General features: G+C 60.2%; 1 protein-coding gene and 1 long non-coding RNA gene across 2 annotated transcripts; one reads left to right on the forward strand and one right to left on the reverse strand.

Annotated features, from left to right (window-relative positions):
• Positions 1–1,061: 1,061 nt before the first annotated feature.
• ENPP7 (ectonucleotide pyrophosphatase/phosphodiesterase 7) lies at positions 1,062–6,417 on the reverse strand. Its single transcript, XM_040641198.1, has 5 exons — positions 5,924–6,417; positions 4,558–4,703; positions 2,732–3,358; positions 1,749–2,088; positions 1,062–1,144 (listed from the first exon to the last, which is right to left on the reverse strand). The coding sequence occupies exons 1-5, from the start codon at positions 6,192–6,194 to the stop codon at positions 1,062–1,064; spliced, it is 1,467 nt and encodes a 488-aa protein (XP_040497132.1). The 5' UTR covers positions 6,195–6,417.
• Positions 6,418–8,122: 1,705 nt separating this feature from the next.
• Positions 8,123–13,601, forward strand: LOC121104914. The gene is made up of 2 exons (XR_005837261.1): positions 8,123–8,189; positions 13,201–13,601. It is a non-coding gene; the product is annotated as an uncharacterized LOC121104914 (long non-coding RNA).
• Positions 13,602–13,956: the final 355 nt, after the last annotated feature.

A 13,956-nucleotide genomic window follows, 5' to 3' on the forward strand; every position in this document is an offset into this window, starting at 1 on the left:
CCCATCCATTTTCCACCATCTCTACTCCCCGCTCCCCCCCCCCCCGAGATGTTCTGCACAGACCTCCGAAGGACTGTCCTAACCGGCCGTCCCTCCTCCCGAGCCTGGTGGTCCTGTGTTCCTTTAATCAGTGGTGTCCAATCAGGTGTACCCCTGTGTCACTTGGCAGGGGGTCCCCGCTGCCGGTCAGGGAAGTCCTGCTCCCTCTGTCCATGGACAGCTCATCACGTACGTGTCCACGCTTACCAGCCTCCACACACGGGCCTCCCTTCGCATCCCCAAACACGAGGACCCGTCCCCCCTGGGGGGCTGGTCCCACCTCAGGGGCTCTCCCTTGCCTCCCCGCCTGGAACCTCATCCCCTGGCTGGGTGAGGCTGGTTCATCCTCCTCGTTCGGGTCTCCCGCTCCCCGCCGTGGCCCGGTCCTCTCTCTGCCATGACACCGGACCCCATGCGTCACCTCGTGCACTGACTTGTTCTCTTCCTGTTGTCCGCCCTCCGTGCCCCTAAATCACAGACTCTGGGGTGCAGGGCCCAGGCTGCATCGTTCACTGCGGATCCCCAGAGCCCAGACCAGAGCCTGACGCCGAGCAGGCTCCCACCATGTGGTCTCTGCTTCTGTGGATTTGCTTCTGCTTTGGTTGGAGGGCATGACACCCCAGGGCAGAAACAAGATGGGGCTGTCACACAGCATGCGAGTCCTTCCAGCTGGCTCCTTGGGTATTCCAGGACCCCTGCCCTTGCAGCTCTCCCTACACACCGGACCCCAATGGCTTCTGAGGTCTCTCTTGTCCCTGGCGGAGCCCGGAGACCCTGAAGACAGGCTGGCTGGAGGCTGGGGAGGGTTCCGGTCTTATGGGCTGTCTGCCTGCTTAGGAAAGACCTTCGGCAAGCCTAGAGCAGAGCGGCTGGAAGGGGCCCATGGGGGTCTCGAGGACTGACTCCCCTCCGCCGCGGTGTGGGGGCCCAGGTCAATAGTGAAGGCATCAGGCCGGAGCAGCAGGGAACACGGGCCCACCCTCCCTCCACCTCCTGGGCTTCTGACCTTGAGTGGTGGGGCTTTATGCGACCTTGGCTAGAAGAATCACAGCCACCAGCAGTCCGGTCACCAGGGGGGGCCGGCCGCTTGGCAGGAGGGCAGAGCCTGAGGAAATTCAGAGCATCCAGGGAATGAGGGAAGCGGGAGCATGTCTGCACCTCTTCTCCTTGATGGTGGGCCAGGTGCACTTCCCCCGCTGCCCCACAAGCCCCTGACCTCGGCTCTCACCAAGGCCCCTCTCCTGCTGAGCAGGGCCCGCACACCACCGGCCAGGCCCCCACTGGGGTCTGCCATCTTGTCAGCTCCCAGGGGACCTCTGCTCCTGGGGTGGGCCAGGGTGGGGGTGAGGGGCGCGTGGGGGGAGGCCAATAGAGGAAGAATCCCAAAAGGAGCCCTCACATGGCCATGTGAGCGATCAGGTCACGTGGAACCGGGACCCTGGAGGTGGACTTCGCCAGAGGACCAGTCCTGTGGGCAGAGCACCTGCTTCTCTGGCCTCCATCTCCCCAGGGGGCTCCCATTCACCTGCTCTCCCCTTGTTGCTGCCAGGAGCACAAAGCCTGCTGTTGCTGTCAGGGGCGTGAGATGTTTCCGGAGTCGGGGACAGGGAAGGAAAAGGTGGCCCAGGCGGCCGATGATGCTCCCTGGTCAGGGCGGTGCAGGCACTCGCTGTCCGCAGCTGCCTGGTGGTGGACGGGCAGCTCCTTACCTGAGGGGGAGCCCGTGGGTGCGCTGCTGGTTCCCTGGGACGTGGGCAGCAGGGTGCTCGCGGGACCACCGCTGGTTCCCTGGGGCGTGGGCGGCAGGGTGCTTGGGGGCCCGCCGCTGGTTTCCTGGAGCGTGGGCAGCAGGGTGCTCAGGAGCCCGTCGTTGGCCTCGGGCACGATGCCCAGCAGATGGCACATGAGCTCGTACACGTGGACGCTCTCGAAGGGCTCCACCTCCAGGCCCCTCCTGAAGCTGGGGCCCACGGCCCGGAAGATGATCTTCATGTCCATGAAGTCGTTGCGAAAACCGTGCTCTCCGTTGTTGAACTGCACATTTGCTCTCTGCGGGGGAGGGGAGGTCCTGAGCCTCTGCTGGGACTCCCAGCCCTCCCCCGCCTCTCCGCCAGCAGCACCCCTGCGGGGACAGAGGAACCCTGGGAGGGGTTCACACATGGGGGCAGGAGGGTTTCTCAGAATTCTGAGCCCCCAAAGATCCAGGCGCGAGGGATGGCCTCGGTGAAGACCTGGTGGCCCAGGCGCAGGCCCCACGCACATGGGGTGGCGCTGGGAGCCCATGGTGCCTGTGCTCATCAGCGCTTCTGTTCCCGAGTCCCTCGCTCCCACCTGCATCTTCCTTCCCCTCCGGCATCCCTCGGCTCTCTCCCCCGACGGCAGAGCGGGCTCCTGCCCTCGCCTCTCTCTCATTTCTCACGGCCAGTCTTCCCACACTTTACCCTACGCGTACGCACACACATGCACACACGGCATGTACGAAGCCCATATGCACACAGACCTCACACATTTACACCCACGTGCACGATGCACACACTCCGACTGCATAGTGATGGGTGTGTCCCTTTGGTGGCCAGCGCCCCTCCACCTGGGGACTAGTGAGCACCAGGGCATGCTTTCAACAGAAATGGAGAGACCCCCAGCCGCCCAGTGAAGGAGCCCGTCCCAAGCCGGCCTCGGGCAGGCAGCTCACCCCGTGGATGACGTAGCCGAGGTCACTGTACATGAGCAGGGGCGTGACCCTGGGGTGACCGGCGTAGTGGAGGGACTTGGGGAAGGACTCCTTCTTGTAGACGTGGAGTCTGGGGTGGGCGTCCTTGAGGACCTCGTACACCTTGTCCAGCATCCCCTCCTTGGGGAGCAGCATCCCGTTGGGCCCATAGTCCAGGAGCTCAAACTCGATGTCCTTGAAGGTGAAGTTGGGGAACTTGTGGAACTCCACCAGGTCCGGGGCCTGCTTGTTGACGGTGGTCATGCCGTGGTCGGACGTGATGATCAAGTTGAGGCTGTCCTCCAGGCCGCTTCTCCTGATGCTGTCCCGCAGGTAGCCCACTGTCCTGTCCACCTGCATCACCATGTCCTTCCTCTGCTGGGACTCGGGGCCATACTTGTGGCCCGTGGAGTCCGGCTCCCCAAAGTAGAGCGTGACCAGGTCCAGGCCCTCCTCGGTGAACCACTGCATCACCGTGTCGATGTTGGCCTTCCACTCCTCCTCGTTGCTGTAGTTGTGCAGAGCTCCCTCCTTCCGGCTCAGCGTCAGGTTCATGCCTTGGTACGTGATATTCCCGCCAGGGTAGAAGAAGGAGCCAGTTTTTAAGCCCTGCCAGGGAAGGCAGGATGAAGGCGACAGGCCTCCTTGGGCTTGTCCCCCGCCCGTTCCCGCCGAGGTCACCGCTGCCCCCGCCCGCCCACCCCTTCTGCCCGCTCACTCAGCCCTGCTCCCGCCGCAGGCCCTGGCCTTTCTTTTTGGGAAGGCCTTCTATACTCTTATGTTCCCATGGCTGATGCTGATTTTATAGAGGAAAGAGCAGGAGCCCAGTGAACCCAGCCCTAGTGACATAATGAATATAAAACTGTCCCCAGAGAAGCAGTGTCCTCATCGTCACCATGGCCCTGGGTCCCCAAGGCTGAGCTGCCCGGACAGCCCTCCCCTTCTGGCTTGGAGCCTAGCCTCTCCCTACTGTATTCTCGTCCGGGCCCTTCTACCCATGTCCCCTTGCCTGCCCTTCCAGGCTTCAGCCTGGCCATCCGTCTATCTTTCCATAAATCGATTGCTGATTTACAGATCCTGTCCTTTCAACCATACGTCCAAGCTCGCCCTGTCTGCGTGTCCACTCCCCAGCTGCCCTTCTGTTTAGACCAAGCACCATGCGATGCCAGGCTCTCAGCTCTGGCTTTCTGTGCGTGAGCCTGGCGTCCGCGGAGCTCCTTCTGGAGGGAAGGCACTCCGACCAGAGCGGACGCCCTGCCTAGAGGGCGGGCGCGGGCTCCGAAGTTTATTCTGGGCTCCTCTTGAAAACCTCCTGTTTGACCTCGCTGACGAGTAGCCACACGTTGGGGGCCAGGCATTCCCCCAGGGTACTGCGAGATGGGGGAGTTCCTGGGCTCGACACTACAGCTTATCCTTCGCTCTCAGGAAGTCAGCTGCCCAGCCCCGAGAGGAATTCGGAAGGGGGAAGGCAGAAAGCTGTTTCATCGTTAGGTGCCTTTTTGTTGAGTGACATTCTTTTTCCTGTGTGGACCCCCTCTCCCAGAGCCAGAACCAGGGGTGCCGTCTCCCTTCCCGCCGGGAGGATGGCCATCCCTCTGCGTCCCGGGGCTGCAAGGAGGACTGGGCATGGCCACGGAACCTGTTGGTGGCAGCACCCAGCACCCAGCACCCACTGCCCTCGGGGCCCCACTTAATACCCCTCCATGCTGGGAGCCCAGGATCGCGTCACAAGGTCATGGCCTTTCCGGTCCAGGTCCCTCCTTTCCCTGTCCCCCCACTGCCGTCCGTGGGCTCAGGGGCAGCTTTACCTGCCGCTGGGCTGTGATCCAGATGGGTAAGGTTCCGTTGTCCCACCACGCCTGGATGCCCAGCGTGGTGTAGTACGGCAGCTTCACCTTGCTGGTGGTATTGAAGTACATGTTGTGAACCACGCCGTGGTTCTCCACGTATTTGCCTGTGGGGAGGAGATGGCAGAGGGGAGGGAAGAGGTGGAGGGCAGGGGGGAAGCGGGCGGGCTTTCCCACACGTGGCCCCAGGGGAGCCCCGTTCGGGGTCACAGGCACATCCTCTCCATCCCTCAGGTTCTACGACCCATTCTGGTGGTTTCTCCTGCAGCTGAACAAGCACACGGTGTCATCTGCACCCTTGTGGGTTTTCGCAAAGACCAGGAGCGACACAGATGGTTATCAGGAGGGAACTAATGAAACAGTTGTGGCCCAGTCACAGAGCAGAACCCCCGGAGACACTTAAATGCACCACGTGGAGCTCCATCCCCGAGCTGTTTTCTAAAATTCACTTTCTGCATGGGACACACATGCCCTCGTGCCCAGAAGCTGCAGGAGGAGGGACGCTGGAGAGTGTGCCCCTTCCCCCGCATCTCCATCCAACAGGGGACACGCAGGAGGGGAGAACCTGATGTTTGCAGCGGGGGCCCTGGTCACAGAATGCTGGCATACGGATGAGCGCTGAGCGTCTGTACCGAATAGATCTCCCCCCAAGGTCACGGCGACCCGGAGCCTCAGCATGTGACCTTGCTTGGAAATAGGGTCTTTGCAGATGTGATGAGTTAGGGTAAGATGAGGGCAGTCTGGGTCATGGTGGGCCCTACGTCTACGGATGAGCGTCTTCACGAGATGAGGTGAGACACATGGGGGGCGGCGGGGAGAAGGCTGGGGTTGGCGTGACAGGCCATGGAAGCGCCACGGAGGCTGGGAGTGGCAGGCGGGGTCCCCTAGAGTCTCCCGAGGGAGCGTGGCCCTCCTGATGCCTGCATTCTAGACTTGCAGCCCAAACAGAGCCATGGAGGGTTTGAGGGCATCTCGGGGGCTACAGTGGGAAGAGCAGACTCAAGCTCATCTCTCCTGCCTGTCTGGAACCCGGCCATGCTCACTTCCTCCAGAAGCCCTCCTGGGTTGCCACCTTGGTTGGGGGTCACTATTTAAAAAGGGACTGCTGGGAATTTTGATGCCTTGTACAAGTTCCCACCAACAGTGAGCTTGCTGATGACCGCCCGCCCCGGCTGTGCTGTGTCTCCCAGCGACAGCATCCCCTCCTTGGTCTCCTTTGTCCCTGTGCGGCACGGGGGACAGAGCTCTGTGCACACAGCGGGTTCCCTCTGTCCATTCACCAGTCGCTCAGCCCCTCCCTGCCCCCAGGCCCCAGCCCGATGCTCACCAGTGACCAGGGTGAAGTGGCAGGGGCTGGTCGTGGTGACGAAGGCCGGTGTCATGTAGCGGGCTTTCACTCCATCCAGCGCCATGGCGTCCAGGTTGGGGGTGTCTACGTCCTGGTCATAGTTCCAGCGGAAGCCGTCAAAGGACACCATCAGCAGCTTATGCCGGGAGCCCTTCCTGCGGAGCGGAGCCCCTGCCCCTGGAGCCAGGAGCGCGGCCAGAGCCAGGGCCAGGAGGACAGCCGAGCGCCCCATGAGGAGCTTTCCAGACATGAAGGTGTCTGGGTTGGTTCTTGCCGAGAGCAAAGTCCCAGGGTCAGCTGGCCCAGGCTTGCCCTGCGCCTTCTCGGACTGTGCCTTCTTGAAGACGAGACTGCACGCACCTGCTCTCAGAAGGCAGCCCTGGCCCAGCCCTCACGCCACCTCTGCCTTTATTGCCAGCAGAGCCCTCTGGGCTGGCTGCCCCTCCCCCCCTCCCCCATGCACACGTGTCCTCGTGGGGAGGATGGGGACCAATCCTGGAGGCCCAGGGAGCAGAAGGGGCCACTCCATCCTGCAGGCCTGTGTCCCCACTCCACCTCTCCTAGCCACTCTTGGCCCCGGTGCCCTGCTCACCTGGACCCCAGAGCCCTGGGAGGGGCCCCCTCCAGCTTGTAAGTTGGGGAGAGCTCTGGGGTACATGGGTCTCAGGCCTGCCTGGGTCAGGGCTATGGGGTGAGCTTCCCAGGACCTGGGAGCCAAGGGCCAGCAGCTCAGTACCAACCAAGTCTGGCATTCTTACACAGGGCAGGGGGAAGCCAAGGGAATGACAAAAAGTGATCTAACGTTTTGTGCCTTTTTAAATTTATTTTTTTTAGAGAGAATGAGAGCCAGCAGGGAAAGGGGCAGAGGGGGAGAGAGAGAGAATCTCCAGCAGGCTCCACACCCAGCATGGAGCCGGACACGGGGCTCCATCCCACGACCTGTGATCATGCATGACCCAAGCCGACACTGAGAGTTGGCTGCTGAACTGACTGAGCCACCCAGGCGCCCCACCCCTAATGGGCTTTTAAAAAACCAAGCTGTGGTACTTGCGGGACTGGGCAGCCTGAGGAAGGGGTGGGCTCGGTGCTGCGCAGAGAGGTGCCTGCCCATGTCGGGGCAGGAGGTGGTGGTGGCCCACGCCAGGGTGGCACGGGCACGGGGGGGGGGCTGTGCTGAAGGGCTTTGCTGCCAGACTGCAGGTGGGGGAGGGGCTGGGTCTGCCCCCCAGCAGCCGGGGTGATGGGGTGTGCGAGCATACGGAGATCAGAGCCCGGGGGAGGGGGAGGGACGGGAACAAGCATTCCATTTGGGCCACATCCCATTAGGGGTCCTCCCAGCAGAGATATCCTGTAGGTGGTACGTCCTGATTTAAATTTTCTTCATCTGTGAACCTGCCCACAGCGGCCCTATCTTATCTGCAGCAAGCAGATGTGCTCGTCAAGTGATTCCCAGCTCACCAGCTCCTCAGAGGCCCTCAGAGCCTTCTCTGAGGTGTGGCCTAGGGGCCGTGGGGCAGATTCTTGGGCCCTCCCTGCGAAACCCGCTGAAACACACCCTGGGGAGGAATCCTCGTACAGCAGCCGGCGCTGGGAACCCGGGGCAGAAGGACCGCTTGGTCTCCTACAATCAGCGCGGGGTGGGGTGTGTGTGTGTGTGTGTGTGTGTGTGTGTGTGTGTGTGTCGAGTGGTGGGCCAGGGTACAGCAGGTGCAGGGCTGCGGAAGTGCTGCACCCTCCCTCCCACGGCGCAGGGAAGGACCGGGCAGCTGTGTGCGCGTGGGGGCAGGTGCCCTGGGAGAGAACAGCGGGGCCACATTCACACCAGTGTTGGGAGCAAGGACCAGGAAGGCTGCTCTGAGCCTCTGACATCCCAGGAGCCCTACTGGATGGATCCAGGCAGCGGAGTGGGCAGGGAAGCCTTCCAGGAAGGGGCCGGGCGTGCAGGTGAAGAACTGTCCCCGGGGTTCCCAAAGGCGGTGAGGTGGAGGAGAGGCGAGGTCCGGCTGGAGGCTAGAGGGCAGGCCATGGAGGAGCCTAGGTCTTAGGCTAGTTGTCTTCCAGAATAAAATGGCTGCTAAGAATAAAGACTACATTTCCCAGCATCCCCTTCAGTTAGGTTTAGCCATGTGACTCTGTTCTGACCAATGGGACGAAAGAAAAATGTCACGCGACAGCCCCAGCCTCTTCCCTGTGGAGTCTTCCTCCGGCTGGTTCCTGCAGCTGCGGGGCTGCCCCAGGCTGGACGGTGAGCGGCTCCCGGGCAGCGCGGGTGTGCGCCGAGGGGGCGGTCCCCAGGGCGTCCTCGCCGGCGCGGCGGGCCGGCTGTGGCCTCGCAGAGAGAAGTGCACACACCCTGTCTTGCTTCTGTTTCCTTGTTTAGGTTTTCCGTTGGGCTCAGCGGACCCGGTCCCAGGCTCTGGGCGGCCTTGCTGAGTTTAAGCAGGGGGCGACCTGAAATGCAGGCTGCTGTGTGGGCAGGGCGGAAGCGGGAGAGAAGTCGGGCCGACGCTGTGCTCCAGGGGCCTAGGCCTCGGGCAGGGGTGCGCAGACCTGGGGTCGGTTTGGGGTCAGCGCTGGTCCTGTTGGCAGTGCGTGCAGGGGTGTGGGTGAGCGAGGCCTCGGTGACCTGTTCTCACCGCGCACTGTCTCCTGCTGGCCCCGTGGGGTGTGTGCGGATTCAAGCCCTGCTCACCCTCGCCTGCCTGTCTGAGCCTGCCCTGGCGATGGCAGGAAAGGTCTGCTCCCTGCCCTCCTCGACATCTCAGCTGGGCATTTCCCGCTCCGTACCTCACCCGTGGCTCACCCTCCATGGGGTTCCTTTCTTCCGTGGCCTTGGAGAGCACTTCACAGAAAGAGGGTGTCCTTGCGGGCCCTAAGCAGCAGTAACAGGGCATCTCTGTAGACCAAGCCCTGGCTTTCCCTCATTCAGGCGTCGAGGTGGTTCTGGAAGGCAGGGTTAGTAATACGCTCACTTGACGTGGGGGGAAGCGGAGGCGGAGAGAGGTTTCAGGTCACTCAGCAAGTGCTGCAGCCCCACTCAGGCTCCACGACCCTGCTATGACCACTTCTAAATGCCATTGACCTACCAGCCACTTAGGACCCTCTTGCCAGGCTTTGGGGCTGTTGGCTTTTTTTTTTTTTTAAGACTTTATTTATTGGGACAGAGAGACAGAGAGAGCACAAGCAAGGGGAGCAGCAGAGGGAGAGGGAGAAGCAGGCTCCCCGCTGAGCAGGGAGCCTGACGTGGGACTCAATCCCAGGACGCTGAGATCATGGCCTGAGCGGAAGGCAGAAGCTTCACTGAGCCCCCAGGTGTCCTGTTGACTTCTTTTCAGTGCAGTGCAGCAGTGTCTGCAGTGGTACCACTGACTTTCCCTTTCACGTTCCCATTATTTCCTTGGTGTGCGCTACCTAGGAAGGGGTCCTTGGACAAGGACGAAGCGGCGGCTTGGTGCTCAGAGCCCTCCTGCTGCCAAGAACGGCTGAGGCTGTTAGTCTCTGGTCCCGCCAGCCACGAGTGGTCCCATCTCCTCTGCCCCACGGTATCCTTTGGGTTTTATTTTTTACTCCTGTTGTGTGCTTCGTAGGTGTGTAATGATGTCTGAAAGCGTAACCTCAGAGAGGCCAGGAGATTTTCCAAGTCACACTTTCTTAGCTCTGCTGCCCGTGGGCAGATCGTTGGTCGTGTCTGTCTGTCTGTCGGGTGGTCCGAGCGGCCGCTGAATCTTGGGGCTTCATCAGTTCTGTATCTATTTGGTAATGCATGTGTTTTGGAATCGATTCTCTGGAATCTGTTTTTCATTGGCATTTGTATTTCTGTTTGTCAGTCGTGAAGTTCTCCACTGCCTGCACACTGGTCTTTGTTCAAGTAGACGTCGACCCGAAGCTCCCGGAAGACAGGGCTTGCCGTACTGTTCGTTGTCATATCCCCAGAGCCTGGCACGATCGCCAGCCCAGGGGAAGCACACACCCTGATTTGGTGGTTGAATAGATATGCTTCAAGGAAAATTTGTTCAACTATCATACTTTTGGTCAGGGAAAACACTTTTTAAAAGAAACTTTTTTTTTTTTTTTAAGATTTTATTTATTTATTTGACAGAGAGACAGTCAGCGAGAGAGGGAACACAGCAGGGGGAGTGGGAGAGGAAGAAGCAGGCTCCCAGCGGAGGAGCCTGACGTGGGGCTCGATCCCAGAACGCCGGGATCACGCCCTGAGCCGAAGGCAGATGCTTAACGATTGCGCCACCCAGGCGCCCCTAAAAGAAACTTTATTTGATGACAATCGTAGGCTTATGGGAACATTGCAAAGATGGTAGAGTTCCCATGTGCCCGCCGCCTGGTTTCCTCGGTTGGTAACATGTTACGGTCTGTGTGTCTGCACAGCGTGTGAGGAATACTGGTCAGTTACTCTGTTCAGTATGGACAAGTCTACATTCTACTCAGATGTCCTCAGCGCCTGCCCCGCTGCCCTGGCTCTGTTCCGGGATCCTGCTAGGTCATCACCATCCCTGCACACCGCTTGGGTGTGATCCTTGCTCAGCCTTCCCTAGTTTCTGATGACATGGACGGTTTGGAGGAATGCTGGTCAGGTGTTCCATAGAATGTCCCTCCATTGAAATTATCTGTTGTTTTTCTCTTGATTAGACGGGGGTTATGGGGTTTTGGGAGGAAGGGCACAGAGATAAAGTGTCATTCCCATTACATCATATCAAGGGTACATCCTATCAACGTGACTCATTGCTGCTGCGGTGACCTTGCTCACCGGCCAAGGTCGTGTCTCCGCAGGACGGTCATTCTTTCTCACGCTCTCTGTTCTTTGGAAGGAAGGTCACTATGTGCCACCCGCGCTTCGTGAGCGGGGGGTCCTGCTCCACCTCCGTGGGGGCAGAGTATCTACATCCGTTACTTGGAATTCTGAGCAGATCCGTCTCTTCTCCGCATGTGTTCATCTGTTCGATAACCTGTGCCGGACGGACTCACGGATGTCTCTTCCGCCCTGTGGATTATGACCCACTGCCACCCTGCCACCTGGCTGATGTCGTTGCTGCAGTTGCTCCGTCTTTGGCCACCGGGAGCTGTTTCTGTGGGCTCCTGGGTCCCTTGTCATGCCCGTCGCTTGGCTTCCACGCGCACATCCTTGGTCTCCGGCACCGGGGGAGGCTCTAGGCTCCCCTCCTGTGTTTGCCACCCCAGCCCCGGGATCACGCTTTTCTCAAGGGCCCTGGTTCCTTTTCTTGGTGCTGATATTAGAGACCAAGAGCTGGGTGTGACACGTGACAGTGCCCTTGTTTCTGGCCATGAGTGGTGCGTTCTCCCCGTCCCCTGGTCCGGTGCCCAGCGCGCAGTAGGGAGGCAGGCAGGCAGGCCGGGGTGGCACAAGCAGGGTCTGGACTCTGACGGATGTCCTAGCTTCTCCTTCGTCTCCGTGCAGCCGTTGGAGTGATGTCTCCAAACCAGGAATCATGGTCTCCCTGTCTGGCTACCGTGTAGTCCTGGGCTGGTGCGGCCTGCCAGGGAGCCTCCGACGCCCCGTGCGGCCTGCCAGGGAGCCCCCGACGCCCCGGCGGGGGGATGGGGCAGGGGAGTGGGTGCTCTAACCAGGGGCTATCCCCTCTGTTGGAGGCGTGTGGAAGTCCTGAGCCCTCCCCGTGTCCACAGTGACAGGTGACAAACTTGGGTCTAATGGGTCTCTCCCAGTGCCTAGGCCATGACCCTTCGGAGCAAAAGCAGTGGTGTTGCCGACACACTATTTGCTGGAGAGGAGTGTTGCCATCAGGATGGAAATGAACAAAGAATTTGACTTGGGTCCATGGCAGATGACCCTTCCCAAACAGGATCCCGGGTGTTGCCATTGCCATGCCAGCCACCTTGGGAGGGGTTCCCTGTGAACCCCTGGCTGGGGGCTCGACTGGGTGCTTCATCCTCGTGGCCCTGGGAGGCCTGAGCCATTGAGCCTGGGACAGGTGTCTGGGGGGCCGTGGGAGGCCATCAGGAGCCACACGGAGACGGGCCTGGCGCCACAGTGGTGTTCCTGCGGGGAGAGGCAGTGGCCCGAGGCTGGTGGTTCCTTCCCAAAGGGCCATAGCGGTCCCGTTGCCCAGCGGCACTATGGGGGGAGAAAGAGCTGAGAGGACCAGCCTCCCTCTGCTCCCTCGCTGGAGAGATCAGCAGACCCCCCAACGATAAGCACCCTCCCTCCACTGTTGTGGGAGGCGGCCACCCCTGCCCATGGCTGCGGGGACCTGCCTGCTGCTGGTTGTTCCCGATGACCGGGCCTGACCTTCCCGACCTTCACAACAGGATTTTATTAGTGCAACGGTCACTTGATCCATTGCTGCCACCAGTCAGGAGCTCTATCTCAGCGGCCACCTCGCCTCCGGCTAAATGACGATTAATATTCTAACAGGATTATGTGCTGTGGGTCAACAGGAGTCTCTGGGCATGCGGGGCGGGCCCCTCCCTTGCAGCCTCTCCCCTGCCTCCAGGCTTCCCTCCTGGTGTGTGGGGAGGTGGGGTCCTGAGGTCTGAGGTCGGGGAGCTGGGGCCACATGATTCTGGACTCCAGGATGGGGGGCGGGTGGGAGGGCTCTGGGCCGTGGGGGTGGTTTGTCTTGAAGAACGGGTCTGTCCCAGGGTAGGGATGGCCCTGCAGGGTGAGGTCCCTGAAGAGACCAGACTATGTGCTGGGGTCAGTGGGCTTGACCACCATGGGGGAGAAGGGAGGAGGATGGAATGGGAGCTGGGGGTGGGGGGAGATAGGGAGGGAGGGTTGCCCACTTGCCCCAGCATCTCAGCCCCTGAGTGACACGGCCTCTAAATTTGCTGTATCAGGACTTCTTGGGCTTTCTGCTGGGAAAATACTTCCATTTCCATCAACATTTTATAAAAGTGAGACCGTTCTCGTCCCTCTCCTGATTCTATCATGTAAGGGACAAAACCCAGGTTCTCAGGTGGGGCTTCCCGGACCTGTGCGCTCGGCCCCCATGCATCCCCCGTGTCGGGGGGACCCCTGCCTTGGTCCCCTTCCCCAGAGCCACCATCTCCTTCACGAGCTGAAGGAAGGTCCCGCCTCCAGCTTGGGAGTTGCTCCCCATGGCCCCAGGCAGCGCCGGGGACCTTTGTGGTTCTTCTAAATGCTTGTCACCTCTGTGAGGATGACTTTGTGGGTCTGCTTTCCCCGCCACTGAGGAATGAATGGGGGGGTTGGCTCCCTGAACGAGGCACCAGGGCTGATATTTGCACACTCGTATTCACAGCGGTGACTCACAGGAGCTAAAACACGGAAGCAAGCAGGAGCCCATCATCGGATGAGGGTCTGTCCACGCGGTGGAGTGTCCTGCAGCCCCCGACTGGAAGGACGTCGGGACACCGGTTGGCGTGTGGATGGACCTGGAGAACATGGAGCCAGGTGGAGTGAGCCAGTCTCAAAAGCACAGGTGTGGGATTCCATTTACGTGAGGTTCCTAGAGTCTTCAGGCTCATAGGGACAGAGCGTAGGATGGGGGGTGCCAGGGGTCACAGGTGGGGGCGGGGAGTTAGTGTTTAATGGGACAGAGTGTCACTTTGGGACAGTGACAGAGTTCTGCCGAAGTGTCACGACAACGTGAATGTGATTCTCACGTTCTCTGTATTTTATTACAAGTAAAAATGTAAAGAGACCCTGGAATCCTGGGGCCTTTCTGAGATGCCAAGGATATTAAGGGGGATTCAGCCCTTGGTTGGAGAATTCTAGATTCTGTCTGGTTGGTGGGTGACCCCCACGAGGCCCCGGCTGTGTCAGGGGGTTCCGGGCAAGGGTAAGGATGGGGTCCCCGCCTTTGGCGGAGGGCAGACCTGCACACCGAAATCACGGTCGTAAAACCTCTACCCACCCCCGCCCCCATTTTACATATAAGTAAAATAGTTTTAGACATTTAGCGGTAACTAAGAAGATAATTTTGGAAGTAATTCATACTCATTTCAGAACATTTGGAAATTACAGAAGAGCCTAGAGAGGAAAATAAGCATAATTT

The sequence above is a fragment of the Ursus maritimus genome, unplaced genomic scaffold (genome assembly GCF_017311325.1).
Source record: "Ursus maritimus isolate PB19 unplaced genomic scaffold, ASM1731132v1 scaffold_24, whole genome shotgun sequence".
In the NCBI taxonomy this organism is placed as follows: Eukaryota; Metazoa; Chordata; class Mammalia; order Carnivora; family Ursidae; genus Ursus; species Ursus maritimus.

Bases quoted from the DNA above. Each gene is read 5' to 3' on its own strand.
- ENPP7 (XM_040641198.1), bottom strand. From the start codon at position 6,194: ATGTCTGGAAAGCTCCTCATGGGGCGCTCGGCTGTCCTCCTGGCCCTG. The intron at 3,359-4,557 runs GTAAAGCTGCCC...CTTCCCTGGCAG, and splicing joins GGATCACAGCCCAGCGGCAG to GGCTTAAAAACTGGCTCCTT. The intron at 2,089-2,731 runs GTGAGCTGCCTG...CCTCCCCCGCAG, and splicing joins TCGGCTACGTCATCCACGGG to AGAGCAAATGTGCAGTTCAA.